A 16,762-nucleotide genomic window follows, 5' to 3' on the forward strand; every position below is an offset into this window, starting at 1 on the left:
ACGTCACGGTGCCTAAAGCAGGTAGCTGTTTCGAGAATGTTTCAAAGGATTGTCACAGGAAGAAAAGACACTGGGGTGGGTCAGGCACCTTCGGTCTTGTTTTCATGCTGACAGCACCTGCTCTGGCTTGGTAATGCTGCCCCCTGGTGGCTCTGGCAGGACTGGTGCCTTAGGGTTTCGATTGCTTTGATAAAGCTGCAAGACCAAAAGAAACTTGAGAAGGAAAAGGTTTATTTCATCTGATAACTTGCAGTCCATTATCAAGTGAAATCAGAACAGGACCTCAAGGCAGGAACCTGGAGTCAGGAGCTGTCGCGAAGACCACGAAGCATGCCTACTGGCTTGTTCTTCATGGTTTGCTCAACCTACTTTCTCAATAACACCCAGGACCACCAGCCCAGGGGTGGCACTGCCTACGGTAAACTGGGCTGCCCCACATCAATCAACAGTCGAGAAAATGCACCCCAGACTTATCCATAGGCAAATATTGTGAGGGAATTTTCTCAGTTGAGGTTCCATCTTCCAAAATGGTTCTAGTTTGTATTCAGTTGGCACAGAGCTAACCAGCACAATTGTAATTTGGTACACAGACACGTCATTATTCAACTAGAACCTTTCCTTTCTCGTTTGTCCCCAGGATGGCATGTTAACATCGGTGTCTTTAACAGGTCAGTCTCTCTAAAACAGCCAAAATCCCTCTCGAAGTTTAAGCTCTCTAAAATATCTACAAACTCTCTAAAACTCCAAAGTCTCTGTAAAATTCTGAAGTCTCCTTAAAACTTCAAAATCTCTAAACTGTGGGCTCCTGTAAAATAAAAATAAGTTAAATAGGAGGGCACGGTAGATCATGCCTTTAATCCCTCCACTCTGGAGGCAGGGACTGAGTTCTAGGTCAGCCTGGTCTACATAGTAACTTCCAGGATAGCCAGAACTACACAGAGAAACCCTGTTTCAATAGGATGATGGTGATGATGATGGTGATGGTTGTGATAATGATGGTGATGATAGTGATGATGATGATGGTGATGATGGTGATAGTGGTGATGATGGTGATGATGATGATGATGGTGTTGATGGTGATGGTGTTGATGGTGATGATGATGATGGTGGTGTTGATGGTGATGATGATGATGGTGGTGGTGGTGATGATGATGGTGGTGGTGGTGATGATGATGATGGTGGTGGTAATGGTTGCGATGATGATGGTGATGATGATAGGAAGAAGATCATGGTGATGATGAAGCAGTTAAACACTCTCTTACTCAAAGAAGGAAAACAGGACACAATTATATTCAAAACAAAACAAAAGTCCAACAGCATAAAGATCTGTGTCAGGCTTCTGAGACTCACAGTATTCTAGGTTTGCCACAGGACACAAACCTCCTAGGCTCAGGTCAGCTCCAGTCCACATCTGCTGCTGCCCTCGGAGGTCATCCCATAGTGCTGGCATCTCCAAAATGGGGTTTCTTCGGCACCTGGCCCACATCTTCACCAATAGCCTGTCCAGGCCTCTCTTTGGGGACTCTAGACCTGACAGTACCAAGCCTCAGCTGCTCCATGACCTCTTCATGTCCTCAAAACCAGTAAGTGGGAGGCTTACACATCACCAAATTCTGTTGCCAGCACAAGGTGCGGCCTTGGCCCCCTGTGGACTGCATCTTCTGTGTGCTGACCCTCAGGAGTTTCCAGACATCATGTCGTATGCCTTTAATCTCAGATCTTGGGAGGTAGAGGCAGGAAGGTCTCTGAGTTCAAGGCCAGCCTGGTTTACAAAGCAAGTTTCAGGACAATCAAGGCTACATACAAAAAAACCCTGTCTGGAAAAACCAATAGATAGATACATAGATACATAGTTGGATGGATGGATGGATGGATGGATGGATGGATGGAGGAAGAAAGAGAGGAAAGAAGGAAGGAAGGAAGGAAGGAAGGAAGGAAGGAAGGAAGGAAGGAAGGAAGGAAGGAAGAGCGAACATGGGAGAATAAGAGGAAGACAGTAAGCAGCTTGTCTCCACGGCCTCTGCTTCAGGTTCTACCTATAGGTTCCTGCCCTGACTTCCCTTCATGATAGACTGTGATCAGGACATGTAAGCTGAAACAAACCCTTTCCTCCCCAAGTTACTTTCGGCCATGGTGTTTTACTTCAGCAACCCTAAGACACTCCCCATTGTCCATCTCTTCTCTGTGATGAACGTCACCACGGCCCACCTCCCTCACTACTGGACTGCTGGGATCTTTGTGGAGTACATAGACCAAAGAGGAAGGAGGAAAGGGGAGAAGGGAGAGGAGAGGTGTGCAGGAGATCGAGGGGAGTTGAACCAGGGAAAGAGTGAGCAGGAAAGGGAGGAATGGAGAGAGAGTTGGTGTGTGAGACGGGGAGGAGGGGAGGAGTGATGAATCAGTGAGTGAGTGTGTTTGTGTGTGAATAGTGAGCAAGCGATTGTGTGCACAATGGATATGGCTGGAAGGATGGAAGAAGTGAGTATCTGACACACTCACTAGGTTCTTATTAGCCCCAAGCTAACTCAGGAAGTTTCCGCGACAAGATGATGTTTGAAAAGTTTGTGGTCAGTGACAACAAAGCCCTGACTTGACCTTTGGAAAGAGCAATAGTCAAAGGTTAAGGGGTTGGGTTGAGCTCGTACTCCCCACCAGCCCCTCCCACCACCTCTTCAGCTGTCCACTGCACACGCCAGCAGGGCCAGGACTTTGGTGCCGTCCCGACTGTTGAGAAGGTAAAGCCAGGTACTCCACAGTTTAGCATGCAACAGGCACTTGGCTTGCAGCCTGGTGTATTCTTGTAAGGACCAGGTTCATGAAAGGTAGAAGGTTGTACTGGTTACTGCCCCTTTGGGTAAGCACCACCCTTCCTGCTAGCTTTTGTCTCCAAGCTGAGGGGGCCCAAGCCCGTTGGTCTGTGCAGGGGCATCACCCACAGGAAGCTTCAGAGACACACCCACTCCAGGTTCCTCATGGTTGTTCTCTTGGCCCCATCCACTGTCTGCCTCCAGCCTCCCTCGCTGTCAACTTCAGTTGCTTCCCTGAAAAGTGGGGATTCCCAGTTGGGGATTTATCTTAGTGGTAAAAGATAAAATGTCTGTGTTCAGTTACTCACACGCACGTGCTCGCTCATACAAAAGTGGGGATTCCCAGCCTGGTCGAAGAGGTTGCCATGGGTCTACTGGGAAATCCCTAAGGTGGATGATATAGGCAATCACCCACATAGCCGGTAGCCAGGGTGTCTCCAGTGGGAACATTTTCTGGAATCTTTTATCCTCCTAGTTATTCAAGAACATGTGCTTTTGTTAAAAGTAAAACAAACTCCATTTTTATTTTCTTAGTTTAGCCCCTCCCTACCCCTCAGTATTTTTCCTGACTTCAGGGTCATGATGAGAAGGAGGAGCCAAACAGGTAGAAGCCCCACTCGGGAATTGCCAGGGGCTCTGGTCACCTGCCTTTCCCTCAGACTGCTCAGGCCAGCCCACATGATCCGTGGAGGATTCCAATGATACCGTTTCTCTGGGGTGCTGGAGAGGATGGCCCAGAGGTGATGTCAGAGCCTTAAGCCTGAAGAGAGGAGAGGGGCTAAGGCGGGAAGAAGCTGCTAGAAAGGGCATCTGGAGCCTGTGGAGGAAGGATGGAGCGCCCAGAGAGAGGGCAGATCAGTGGGTCAGAGAAAGCAGGCGTCCATCCTCAGTTGTGCTGTGCTTTGGGTGGCCATGGGAATAAGAGACAGTTCAGCTTCACTTTGCCTGGGGTACTACAAACTGTGAGGTCCCCGGGGCCTGCTCCACCTGCCTGCCATTCGCTGTTACCACGTTTTAAAAAGGAAACAGAGAGGCTGAGAACAGTTCATAAACTGTTTGCTTCACAGATGAGGGCCAGAGTTGGGACCCCAGCACCCACAGAGAAGCTGTTCCAGCACTGGGGAGGCAGAAGAAGGTGGATCTCTGTGAGTCTGAGGGCAGCCTGGTCTACAGAGAGAGTTCCAGTACAGCTGGGACTACACAGAAATCCTGTCTCAGGAACATAAACAAAAACAAAAAGCTGAGGCGCGAGGGCAAGCATGGTGGCCTGTCTGGACCGCATTTCTGCTTGCAGGGCAGAGATGGGGTTCCTGGAGCAAGCAGGCTAACTAGTACAGCCAACTAATTATCTAGCTAACTAGTGAGCTCTGGGGTCAGCATGAGACTCTGCCTCAATAAATAGTGGAAAGCAATCCAGGAAGATATCAGTGTTAACCTTTGACCTCCATACAGGTTGCAGATGTACACACACACACCACACACACACACACACACACACACAAGCAAACAAACAGAAAGCCACTAAAGAGGAAGTTAGAAGCTGCTGCTGTGTGCTTGTGATCCCAGCCCCTTGGGAGGGCGTGACAAGAGAATCAAGAGAATAGGTCATCTTCTGTTCCTTAGTGAGCTGCAAGGAACCGTGTCTCAAAACAATAAAAGGTAATCAAAAATAGAAAAAGGAAGTTAGGTTCAACTTCTTTTTTTGTGTGTTCTTATTCTCAAGTTTTGACAATACTTCTTCCAGCGAAGAGCGAAAGGTAACCGCGGATGTCGTTCATCTGTCTCTGTGGAGCTTCTGTAACGTGTGGGCTTCAGAGGAGCTGGCCCCAAAGCCTGCTGCGCTCACAGTCTCTAGCCCTTGCCCTCCGTGTATGTCAGGAATCTCCTCGGGGAGGGGCCCAGTCCAGCAGCGAGTAACGTGGTGAGGTAACCAACAAAAGCATGGGTCTAACTGAACCTCACGAGATGAGGGCTGACCCCAAAGCCTGCTGTGCTCACAGTCTCTAGCCCTTGCCCTCCGTGTATGTCAGGAGTCTCCTCTGGGAGGGGCTTAGTCCGGCAGTGAGTAACCAACAAAAGCATGGGTCTGACTGAACTGAGACGAGGCTCTTTATGGAGGAGCTGGGATTTGACCCAGAGCCCTGAGGTTTCTGTCTCCGATCCAATGGGGCAGAGAGCCTTGCCCCTGACTTGCTTTTTCAGGAGCCCCAGCCCACTCCCCCTGTGGCACCAAGGGCAAAAGCTCAAGGTAATGAAAGGCATGTCAGATGCCAGACACCCCCTTATCCGGTAGCAGCTATGCCAATCTCTTTCTGGGGTACCCACTAGCACTTCTAATGTAGATGGCAGAGGGGTCCCAAGCGAGGATATATGGGGCTACCAGGAGCTAGAGTAAATGGCCACCATGCCCCATGGCTCCTCTAATAGACAATTGTGTCAACGTAGAACCATCTCCCAATGGGAGCCCTCGGGGTTGGACTCCTATTGCCCTATGGCTCTTTGGCTGTGTCACAGCTCTAGATACCATGATGGTAACCCTGGATGCAGGCCATGTCTTCCCTCTGTGGAAAGCGCCAACATACACCGCAGTAGCTACTGGACAATGCAGGAGATTCATAGAAAATAAAGTCATTGTCCAGGGCTCTGCCAAGTACCCTGCTGATGGCTGTCGGGAGCCCTGCTGATGACGAGCTCTCCTGCCAGCCACGCGTTCCCTGAGTCCCTGGTGCTCCCTGAGTCCCCAGCAGCCTGCAGGTATGATTGCTGCTCTCAGAACACTGCCCATGCAGGAGAGCCTGGAGGTTCTGGACATCCAAGGAACAGATATTTACAGAGTGGAGTGGCCTTAGGAAGAAAGATCAGCCGTATGCCTTCCAGAAAGGAATCTACAGTGCTGCGGACACCCTAGATGGTAGCTCAAAGGACCACAGATACGTGGCTGGTGCTGGTTTCAAGGCTTAGCATCCTCCGCTGAGGTATAATGCATTTAGCAGAATTCCTCAGACAGTCTTTCTGGGGAGCACTGTAAGCCCAGCTCATCCAGCTGTGACCCTGGAGGATACACAGGCTTGGGGAAGGTGTAGGGGGTTGCTGTGGGTGAGTGTGCCTCCTCGGAGTCCTTTAAGTCTATAACATCTGTCTTTGTGGACCACTTTTTCCACCCTGTGTGGATCCTGGACACCTCTTGCCGAGAATGGTCTGTAACTAGCACATAGATGATGGGGTCGGCCACACTGTTAACTGTGGACAGACACAGAAATATCACAGAGACTGTGTACAGTCTGCCTTCAAAGTCACACACGGCAGCCCCATCTCCTTGGTAGTAGGAAAAGCCGGCAGCTTTGATGAGAAGCACCAGGTGGTAGGGGGCGAAGCAGACCAGGAAGATGGTGACGACCGCGATGGTGGAGTGCTTCACCCTCGCTTTCTGGCCTGCGCTCAGGCTCGTGCTCAGCTTGATGCTCCTGAAAATCTGGTGGTTGGTGAACGTGATCATCCCAAGAGGGATGACAAAGCCGAAGGTGAAACGCACATAGTGGTAGCTGGCTATCCTGCTGCTCATCCTCTGGGGCTCGAAGCAGGAGTTCTTCTCCAACGTGATGTCGAACACAGGATAGTTAACGAGCCCAACAAGAACAAACACACACGCAGAGATGAAGAAGGCAGTCTTCTGCTGGCGGTGGCCTCGGCTCTCCAGTGCGTAGACCACCGCCATGTAGCGGTCGCAGGAAATGCAGCACAGCAAAAGGATGCTGATGTAGATGTTGCAGAAGAAGATGTAAGCGGTCACTTTGCAGGCCTGTGGGCCCAGGTTCCAGCTGTGCTTGTTCTGGATATAGATGATCCAAAGTGGCAGGGTGCTAATGTAGAGCAGCTCGCAGAGGGACAGGCAGAACAGGTAGACGGCCACCACGTTCCTCTGCAGCACCTGCAGCAGCGTCAGCCACGCCGTCAGGCAGTTGGCCGGTAGGCCCAGCATGCACACGGCACTGTACACCACCACCAGGACCACTCTGCTCTCCTCATAGGATGTGTGGCAGGTCTCAGGGGAGAGGACCCCCAGCGTGGTGTTCCCTGTGGGACAGAAATAGCAAGGTGGATGGGAGTCTATGGAAACTCTCCAGGGAGATTTACCATACCAAGGACAAGTAAGCTACTAGAAGGCGGTGGGAGAGCTGCCAACCTGATGGCCTGAGTTTGACCCCGGGATCCCGCAGCAGAAGGACAGAAGCAACTCCTGAAAGTTGTTCTCTGATCTTCACATGTGCATGCTGGCAAAGGCATGCCTGTTCACACACACACACTTCGCTACCTCTCGTGTGTCTGGACACTAGGCTGCTCCCACCACGGGACTACTATGAGCAGCGCTTCTGTGAGCATGGCTGTACTCGGATTTCTGCCGTTATCCCTTTTGAGTAAGCTCTAAAGCAAGCTGGCCTGGGTCACGTGGCCACTCTGTTTCCTCCTGAGGAACCCTGTGCTACTTCCCACAGTGTCTGCTCTGTTTTGCATTCCCACCCGCAGAGCTCAGGGCTAGCCAGTATCTGTCTTTTTTAAATTCCTTCTTGACAGTGGGCATGAGATGCTGTCCTCTCCCAGTCTGGGTGCCCTTACTCAGCACACAGAGATGGAGAAACTGAGATTGAGGTTCCAAAGAGGGTGAGCTGCCTTGAACCCCAGTGTCAAATCTTGGCATTGCCTGTGTGTGGCCAGCAGGCAGTGAGGGACGGGCCACAGAGAGCCACAGGTCTTTACTCCTTACCTGGACAGCTCTCTGACCGCTGTGACAGTACCCTCAGCCATGCGTGCGATCTGCTCCCATTCCCTGGGTCAGGCACCCCTCGGTCCTCCTGTCCTTCTGTTTAGACACTCCATCTCTGTCCCCACCCCTGCCCACATACCGTGCAGTCTTACTGAAACCTACAGTAAATGCAATCTGGGGCCAACCCGGGCCCTGGCCTTTCGCAACACTGCGCTGTCCAGTCACAGATTCCCTGGTGTGGCTCCGTCCCCTGCCACCAGCTCAGGCCCACATAAGCCTATAGGTCTTCCCTACTGGACCCTACGCCCTGTCACATACACCCACACCCCTGCGGGTGACCTTGGTAAACAGGACAGTGGCATCAGGAAAGGGCACGGGAAGCTCCTTGTCAACTGCTTACTGAGACTTCCTGATGGCTCTCTTGGGCTAGCAGACGGCTCACGATTCACCACTGGTCACTCTCATAGGAAGCTGTAGTGGCATTTCATTTGTATTTTAATAACTAAAGCTTGCCTGAAGATCAGAGAGTGAAATAGCCCCTCTGGTCAGCCTTACAGACCAGGCAGTGGTGACACACACCTTTAATTCCCCCTCCCCCATAGCCACACTGGTTACCATAGAAATCAGATGGTGCGTGCCTTTAATCCCAGCCCTAGAAAGGATTATAAAGTGGGAGGAGACAGCTCTCAGACACATCTCATTCTGAGATTCCTGGAGGCAGGGTCGCCATTTCGGACTGAGATCGAGATAAGAGCAGTGGCTGGCTGCTTGGCTTTGTGGGTCTGTAGGTTGAGCCCAATTTCTCCTCTGAGTTTTTATTAGTCATGGTACAGGGAGTAGACATTCAGAGTACCAAATGTCCCCCCACTCCTGTACTTGGTTTTTTTCTAGCACTTGTCAAAACAATTTATGAAGTGAGTCTTGAGTTCTGTGTATTGAAGGACTGACTGACTGATTGATTGGTTGATTGAGATAGCCTCTGGACTAGGCGACAGATGGATTGATTGATTGATTGATTGATTGATTGATTGATTGATTGAGATAGCCTCTGGACCAGGCTGGCTTTACATGTACTATTTAGCATGTGCCACTTACATGGTTTTATGTGATAGTGGAGATTGAACACAAGGCTTCATGCATGTTCAACAAACACTTTACCCAGCTGAGTCACATCCCCAGTCAATTGCATCTTGAGTACAGGGTTTTTCTGTGTATCCCTGGCTGTTCTGAAACTCGCTCGCAGACCAGGCTGGCCTGGAATTCAGAGATCCACCTGCCTCTGCCTCCCAAGTACTGAGATTAAAGGTGTGCGCCACCACCACCCACCTGCACCTCGAGGGTTATGTTGTTGTTTTAGCAAGACAAGGTTTCTTTGTGTAGCTCTGGCTGTCCTGGAACTTACTCTATAGACCAGGCTGGCCTCAAATTCAGAGACCTGCCTGCCTCTGCCTCCTGAGTGCTGGGACTAAAGGCGTGTGGCACCGCTGCCCGTCTTGGGCTCTTGATGGAGCATTTCTGAGTCAGTTTTTAGTACAGAAATCTGCATGTTGATTTTTGAATGATGAGACCAGCTGTACCACAGAGGAATTCCTGTGACCTTTTTATGTGTTAAAGTCAAACAAGACTGTCTCACCTGCTGCCCTGGTGGGCTCTGATCTCATGGTGGATCCAATGTGGGCTTTGTGCCTCTTATGAAGGTGGCTTAAAAGAACCTGGAGAAAGACAAGTTGAAATGGATTTAGGTAAAAATGCAACAAACAAACACACACACACACACACACACACACATACAACAAACCATCCATCCAGGCACGGTGCTGCATGCCTGTAATCCCAGCTCTTCAGATTAAATCACACGGTTGACTCATTCCACAAAGACTCTAGTGCACCCCACGGTCAACAAGAGTTAGCCCAGTAGAGAGAGCCAGCGCCAGGGAAGCCAGTGCACATGAGCGCATCACCCTGGGTACCATAGCTAAAACTGTTGTTTGTCATCGTTGGCAAAGCTAGATGGCATGTGAGCTTCCACAGGAAAATTAGCAAAAGCTCCTAAAAGGACAAGAAATACAAAAATAAACATGAGAAAGAGGGTTTTTGCTTTTTGTTTTGTTTTATAGTTTTATTTTTTTCTCCGTATTAGGTTCAGTTCTGGAGACTGAAGACACGGTGACCTGAAGCTACACGGTGGAATGGTCAGTGGGCACAAATATTTTAGAGCCCAATTTGGTAGTCAGTTTCCAACTGCTGTAGGAAGTCTTACAAATGTAGAAGGATGCTTAAAAGAAATCCCACATCCAACAACCTTAAGAAAGCTTAACTTTCAATTCCAGCACTCGGGAGGCAGAGGCAGGCGGATCTCTGTGAGTTCAAGGCCAGCCTGGTCTGCAAGAGCTAGTTCCAAGACAGGCTCCAAAGCTACAGAGAAACCCTGTCTCAAATAAATATAAATAAATAAATAAATAAATAAATAAATAAATAAATAAATAAATAAATAAAAGAAAGCTTAACTTTCAACTTGTTAAAATTCTTCTCAAGGAATTTTTTTCTCTGATTTTCTCTGATGACCCAAAATCTATATTTAAGCTCATCACCTACATGAAGGGGACAAGGACCCCTCTAGGACCCTCTGGGAAGCTGCCATCATCACACAGAGCTGTAGACTGGGCAATCCAGCAGGTCCTTTCCTTCCCTGGCTGATCGGCCCTATGTGCCCCAGGTGAAGAGGTTTCGATAGGAGACTCTCAGGGCATCTTCCTGAGAGGGACGCGTTAGGGAACCCTCATCCAGAGCCCACAAAGCCAAGGGACAACTCAGGTCTGTCAAAACCCTTGTGTTCCCCAGACCTGCAGACGAAGGGCGGGGGCTGGGCCTCGAGGAGTTCCTCACTGGATCCAGCCTGCCTGCCCACCTCCCTACCTGCTCCCACAACACAGACCATCGCTGCCCCTCAGCCAGACAGATAATCACACTATCTGCCTAAAGTACTTTGGGCCTTCAGGAGTGGCCATTGGAATTCTCTATTGAAATTCTCTGGAAGCCAGCCCAAGTGAGCCCAGCGGCATCCACACCAAGCCCTGGAGCCTTCCCTGCTTCCTTCTCGACTGTTTCTGAAAACTGGAAATAGCAAGAAGCCAAACCATTCAGCTGAGATTACCGAAGTTCCCCAGCCTCTGCAGAAGTCTGAAGTCACCCCTCAGTACCATTACAGAGAGGCAAGGCCAGGAAGAGCCATTGCCAGGCACTGTCCTCAGCAGGCTCCTTGCGTCCCCCCAACAAACCTTCACCTGCTGAGCACAGGACAGATGTCTGTCTGTCTGTCCCTCTGGGTCTCAGGCCAGCTCCCTGTAAGGCACAGTTTGAGGACCCGGCCAAGGGTCAGTAAGACCCTCACCCAAACTTCAGGTGCGTGGCAGAGGCCGCCCTAAGTGAGCACTATGTATAGAGGTCCATCCTAACTCTCGTTAGAGATTTGAGGCTCTCTGGCTACTCCCGAAACTGGAGTTCCAGGGCGAGGGAGAATTGAGATGCACTTAAGGAATCCCCAGATATTGATAATAGCAGCGTGGGCCAGGGCTGAGGGGATCCAGTGAGTCCTGGAGTGCAGAGGGGAGACATCACCTTGCCTGGGCACCACCCATCTGGGGTGTTACCTTGTCTGGTGTATCACTCCTCTCAGGATCACCTATCCAGGTACCAGCTTACCTGGAGCCCTGCTTCCTTCCCAGTTGCTGAGCCCCTGAGCCCCCGAGCAGCTGCCCTCTCCTTCCAAAAGTGGCCTCTTCCTAGTGAATGGGCATGTGATTACATGGCCCTGAGCCTGACACCCCAGAGTCAGAGCAGTGGGGGCCACGTGGCACCTGCCTTCCTTTGCAACTAGGATTAGAGTTCTGGAAAGCCGGCAAAGCCAGCCTAGAAGGCCAGGTCTGTCCCCTGCAAGGACTGCACCATGTTTATTCTAAGCACCTGGCAGCCCTGAGGATGAGGAAGAGGGTGCTGTTCTATTTTCAGCCACTTTACAGAAGTCAGAGGAAGTGAGGGCTCAAAAGAAAACGTGACAGACACGTCCCTCCTGCGGCAAGGATGCACTGGTGGAGGAGACAGCCTGGAGACAGCCTCAACTGCAGGACAAGTCCCTGTCACCTGTGAGCAGAGCTTGGCCAGGAAGATAGGGTGGTGACCTGTCTGCTCACCCTAAACAGGGAAACACAGGCTCTGAAATCCACATCTGGGTCACGTCCCTAAATCCCAGGGCATCAACACCCACATCAAAGAAGGTCAACTGTGAGTCCCAGGAAGGAGCAGCCAGCACCAGGACATACTACGGTGCGGCCTCCTCACCACAGCTGGCTTTGGGTACCCCCAGCCCTGACACAGTTCTTGGCCTTGCGCTCCAGGCATTGTCTTGTGCTCTCTGAGCACATCATGGCTTGGGGTTGCCCCTTCCCACCCTGCTAGGCTACATGCTATTTCCCTTTCTGTTCTCAGTCTTCCTGTCTCAGGACACTCAGGGCCCCTTTCTTGCCTATCATCTGAGGATCCCTCACCTAGCTAGATCAGTTGTTGTGGTCATCTTGCAATACCTGGGCTATTTCTTCCATGGGAGGGGCATGGCTCAATAGTTCCGTGCTCCACAGTTCTCTCAGAGAGAGTGGCTGGGCCAGGCCCTCTTATGAACCCCAGCTGAGTGCTAACATGAAAGACTGGAGAAAGAAGGAGCCCGGTGTCTGTCTACTTCAAGAAGTAGACACTGCCCTCTCTGCTTGCTATGGGGGTCTAGCCTGGCTGTGGGTAAGGATTTTTTTTTCTTGACATCCTGGATCATCTTTAGGACTGTATCTCATCTGTGAGCTAGTTGGGAATGGCTGACCCCTGATGGGAGAAGAGATGGCAGACTTTCATCAGGACTCAGCAACAGTGTGCTCCCAAACTTGAGAATCTAGCAGAGGATGGTCTACCTTAGGCACAAGGTCCACAGCATCCACAATGACATGCTCCTGATGTCTGCCTGAACCTGGTGGACTCACTCCCCCTCCTTGGTATACACTCAGAGGGACCTGTAACAGGCTGACACCCATCAAGGGTCTGTAACACAGCCGGCATGATGACCCTGTTGTGTCACTTGTATTGTAGCCAGCAGGCTATGCGATGAATGGGCCCATGTCACCTGGATGTCCCTTTCTAGCCCCCCTGAGTTCTAGCCACACCTTTACTTCCCCTTGTCTACACTCACGCTAACGCTGATGCTATCCAGCGTGTCTTCAAACCACACCTTCCTCCTGGCCTCCTAGCTCTCATCACCCTTCCCACTTCCACTTTCCTGTCTCCAGCCTCCTCCAGAGGCGTTCGTATCCCACGCAGCCCCTGCAGCTGCACAGCCCCTTAAGTAGACCCACCTTCTGGGAAGAGGTGTTCTGGGAGTCCCCAGGGCATGCACAGGCAACATGTCACATGTGATGTCCACACCCTTGAGCCTGTACTCTGCCTGCACGGATGACCGTCCCTCCAGGCTTCTGAAGTACGTTGGCCACCTTTGGGTTATGGAGGTTTGCAAGTGGACAGGAAAGTACGAAGGAAGCACACCCTTGTCTCTGCCACTTGCTGCTTCTACCCATCTGTTCCATTTGGGATGTGTGAGGTGGACTGTAACTGAGGGCCACTGGACTGTCCCATGGAGTCACCAGCATGCTGTGCCCCATTTCTTTGCGGCAGGCGTTTCTGGTTATTTTGATCTTTCCCTTTTCCATCCTCCTACCAGACTCTCCCAGGGAGACAGCTCAGTGGTAAAAGTGCTTGTCGAATATAGGTCCAAATATGAGGACCTTTATTTGGATTCCCAGAACCCACATAGATGCCTGGTGGGTGCAACAGTCCACCTGCAAGTCTGTCCTTAGAAGACAGAGATGAGATCCCCAGAGCAAACCAGCTAGCAAGACTAGCTGTATCTGCAGACTCTGGGCTTGACTGAGAGACCCTGCCTCCGTGAGGAAGGAGGAAGAGCAGTTGAGGATGATTTTAGACATCAGTCTCTGGCCTGCACACTCATGTGCATATATGTCCACACACATGGAAACATACACACACACACACAAAGAAGAAGGCAAAAAAAAATTAACCTCATTTTTGTATCTTCAACCTCATTTCCATCCTCAAATTCAGAGTGCCCTTTGGGCAGGAAAGGTTAAATTGCTAGCGTAAACCAAACATCACGTGAAGCTGGTGGCCCATCCCCCACACCACGCTTCCCAATTTGATATGTTAAAAAAAATGCCAGTGTTTAGTGTGCATTTCAGTTTGACTAATGTCTAAACTGAGCACTGTGCCAGCAAGTCCCACCCACCTTCCCCTGGGAATCATCTCTATCCTCACCCCCTGTGTGACTGCGCATGTGCTCTTGTTAGCAAGACCAGAACAACTAACTCTTTGCCTCACCCTCCAGTCCTCGGTGGCTTACCTGAACACCTCATAAATCTGCCCAGGTGGCCTCACAAATCCAGTAGAAGTTACAAGATCCCCTCATCCGGGCACTCTAAATGCCTGGCCTCAACATTCTGCCAGTGGCTGGTCCCTCCCAGGTTCTCACCCATGTCCAGACAAACTACTGTCTTTCCCAGCTGAGCCCCCACTGTCAGAACCTGCCTCCAAACCTAGGCGGCTCCTAGAAAGAGGACCCTTCACCCTACCAACCATACTGCCCAGGATGTTCTCAAGGCCTTTGTGGCCCTCGGTTCCCTGTTAGAGGAAGTCCAGTCCTCCACTCTTGTCTGTACCTACAATTGGGGTACAGATCTTCCAGAAGGATCCAGGTAGATCAGGGCATGGGCAGTATGACGTATGCTATTATCCCTGTGCCCTAACGTGGGAGGGAATGGTGCCCTGAGTTCCCTCGGGGACGGACTTGGTTAAAGACTCCGGGCCAAGCCCCACTGTTGTACATCAAAACACATCTTTCTCAGACACCACGGTGAAGGGGCTACCCCACACCACCCCAGGCTCACTCCCCAGACCTAGAACCCACTGACTTACCCAAGCCCGTCCCGAAGCAGCACTGAGTAGGCCAGTCCTGAGGCAGCACTGAGCACCCCTCTACGGGCCCAGTTGAGAGGTTTCAGGAAGTAGTGGGGGTCTGAGCATGCTCACTCTGAAACTCCCCTAACCACAACACAGGCTGAGCATAAGAGTTTCATCACTGTGATGACAATGAGTTGGGATGACAGGAAACAGTTCCAGACCGGTTTGATCTTGCTCTCATGATACCCTCAGCTAGACCTCACCTTTGCCCAGAGATGGAGGCTAAAATGGCTGCACCAGGCAGTTTCCTACCTGCTCCTCAGTCAGACAGGGCAGGTCACATAGCCAGTTCCTTTCTTGGGTCTGACATTGGGCGTTCCTGTGCCAGGAGAGCACTGATCGGACACACTGCCCCTTGTTACGGCGCCCATCTGGTGCCCTGCAAGTACCCCACCATCTGGGGGCAGAGCCCTGCAGGGGTAACTTCCACCCTAGCTCTGTTTGAGAAACTAGCCTTTACTTCAGGACAAAGCCCTCACCCAGTAGCTCTGCAAGTGGTTTTCCTCATGAGGACCCCATGAAAACCAGAGAATAAGCAAGTGGCATTGCAGGGGCAATGTCCTACCCTGTGGGCTGCCCGGGCTGGTGGGCTCATACCTCTCACATCCAAATGCAGCCTGTTTTCTCTGGAAAATGCCAGATGGCAGCTGTTGTGACCCACCACAGACTTAACCAGCCTCCACCTGAAAGGCTGGCTCTGGGCTTGGGGGTATTGTTCGACCCCACCCCTTGTCAGTCCCCAGTGTCCCCAGTTTTGGTTCTTTCCGTAGCAAAGGCAAAGCTGGCTCTGGTCTAGGGAGCAGTTAGAAAGGTCACGACCCAGACAGCACATCCCTGGGAGAGTCTAAGGATAGGAGTCCTTCTTACTCCCTGCCCACCTAGCCACCCAGGCCAGGCTTCAAGACTGTGCTACGGGAGGCCTCTCTCCTTACCCTATCTCTAACAGACATTTGCATATCTGTGTGGGTGGAAGTACAGTCCCTAGAAAGCTGGCCCTCGGGTTGTGGGGCAGGCAGCTGACACGCAGGTGCAAAGACAGAGTTCATCTTAACTTCCTGAAAACAGCTGTTCATGGGCTGTGACCTCCACCCCCCCCCCGGGAATCTAGGACACAAGCAAGGTTGTCCCTGGTCCCCTGACCACGACACCACTGCCCCCACACACACCAGACCCTTCCTTGGAGGGCATAAGGGTTTGGGGGCTGAGGCACAAGTGTACGTGGCCTCCTGCGACCTGATCGTCTTTCCTGGAAGCTCCGCCTTACACTCCCCTCAAGGAGGGACAGCTGTCTTCTCTGACTCTGTAGGTGGCCGTCATTATCCTTCTCCTGTTATGCATTCTTGTGAATTGGGGTCAACTGCGCTCTTGCCTGCCTGCCCCAGAGTTCTCGGCATGGCAAAGCACACAGATCTCAGCATTTAACTTTAACACGGCTGAAGCTCATTATAAAATGGCCATTTGACCTCTGTTGTTGTTTGTTTTATATTGAAGCACGAATAAGAACCCAGAGACAGATACTGGGACTCAACCTGAAGATCAGAAAAACAAAGCAGCCAACCACTAGAGAGACCTTTCACCTCTACCAAATCTTCAGATGGAAATGGTGATCCTGCAATGCCCTCCACCGACCTCAGACTCCACACACTCCACTGAACGCTTGCCTCTTACCCTTATATCCCTTTCTCTGCCCACCACATTGCTTCTGTCTCTACCTCCCTCATGTTGGGGTTAAAGGTGTGTGATCCCAAGTGCTGAAATCACCTTTGTGTGAGCTCTGTTTCTCTTAAGACAGATTCAATCTTGTATAGTCCAGGGAGGCCTTGACCTCATAGAGATCTGCCTGCCTCTGTGAGTCCTGGGGTTAAAGGTGTGAGCCACCACTGCCCAGTCCATCTGACCACTCTTTAATGAGCGCTTCCCTGTATCCACCATCATCTCCAGAATTTTTTCACCTTGTAGAGCTGAAAGTCTACATTCAGTGATACCACCTGTGATAGTATGGATGTAATTGGAGCCCATAATCTCATAGGGAGTGGCATTATTAGGAGGTGTGGCTTTGTTGGAATGGGTATAGTCTTTGGGGGGGGGGCAGTAAGTCACTGTGGGGGTGGGCTTTGAAGTTTCC

General features: G+C 51.1%; 1 protein-coding gene across 1 annotated transcript; it reads right to left on the reverse strand.

Annotated features, from left to right (window-relative positions):
* Positions 1-294: 294 nt before the first annotated feature.
* On the reverse strand, positions 295-14,669 carry Gpr132 (G protein-coupled receptor 132). Its single transcript, XM_050131982.1, has 3 exons — positions 14,593-14,669; positions 9,203-9,281; positions 295-6,881 (listed from the first exon to the last, which is right to left on the reverse strand). Exons 2-3 carry the CDS (start codon positions 9,228-9,230, stop codon positions 5,794-5,796), a joined length of 1,116 nt encoding a protein of 371 aa, XP_049987939.1. The 5' UTR covers positions 9,231-9,281; positions 14,593-14,669; the 3' UTR covers positions 295-5,793.
* Between the last annotated feature and the right edge of the window lie 2,093 nt (positions 14,670-16,762).

The sequence above is a fragment of the Alexandromys fortis genome, unplaced genomic scaffold (assembly GCF_014885135.2).
Source record: "Alexandromys fortis isolate MF-2015 unplaced genomic scaffold, M_Fortis_MF-2015_v1.1 scaffold_399, whole genome shotgun sequence".
Lineage (NCBI taxonomy): Eukaryota > Metazoa > Chordata > Mammalia > Rodentia > Cricetidae > Alexandromys > Alexandromys fortis.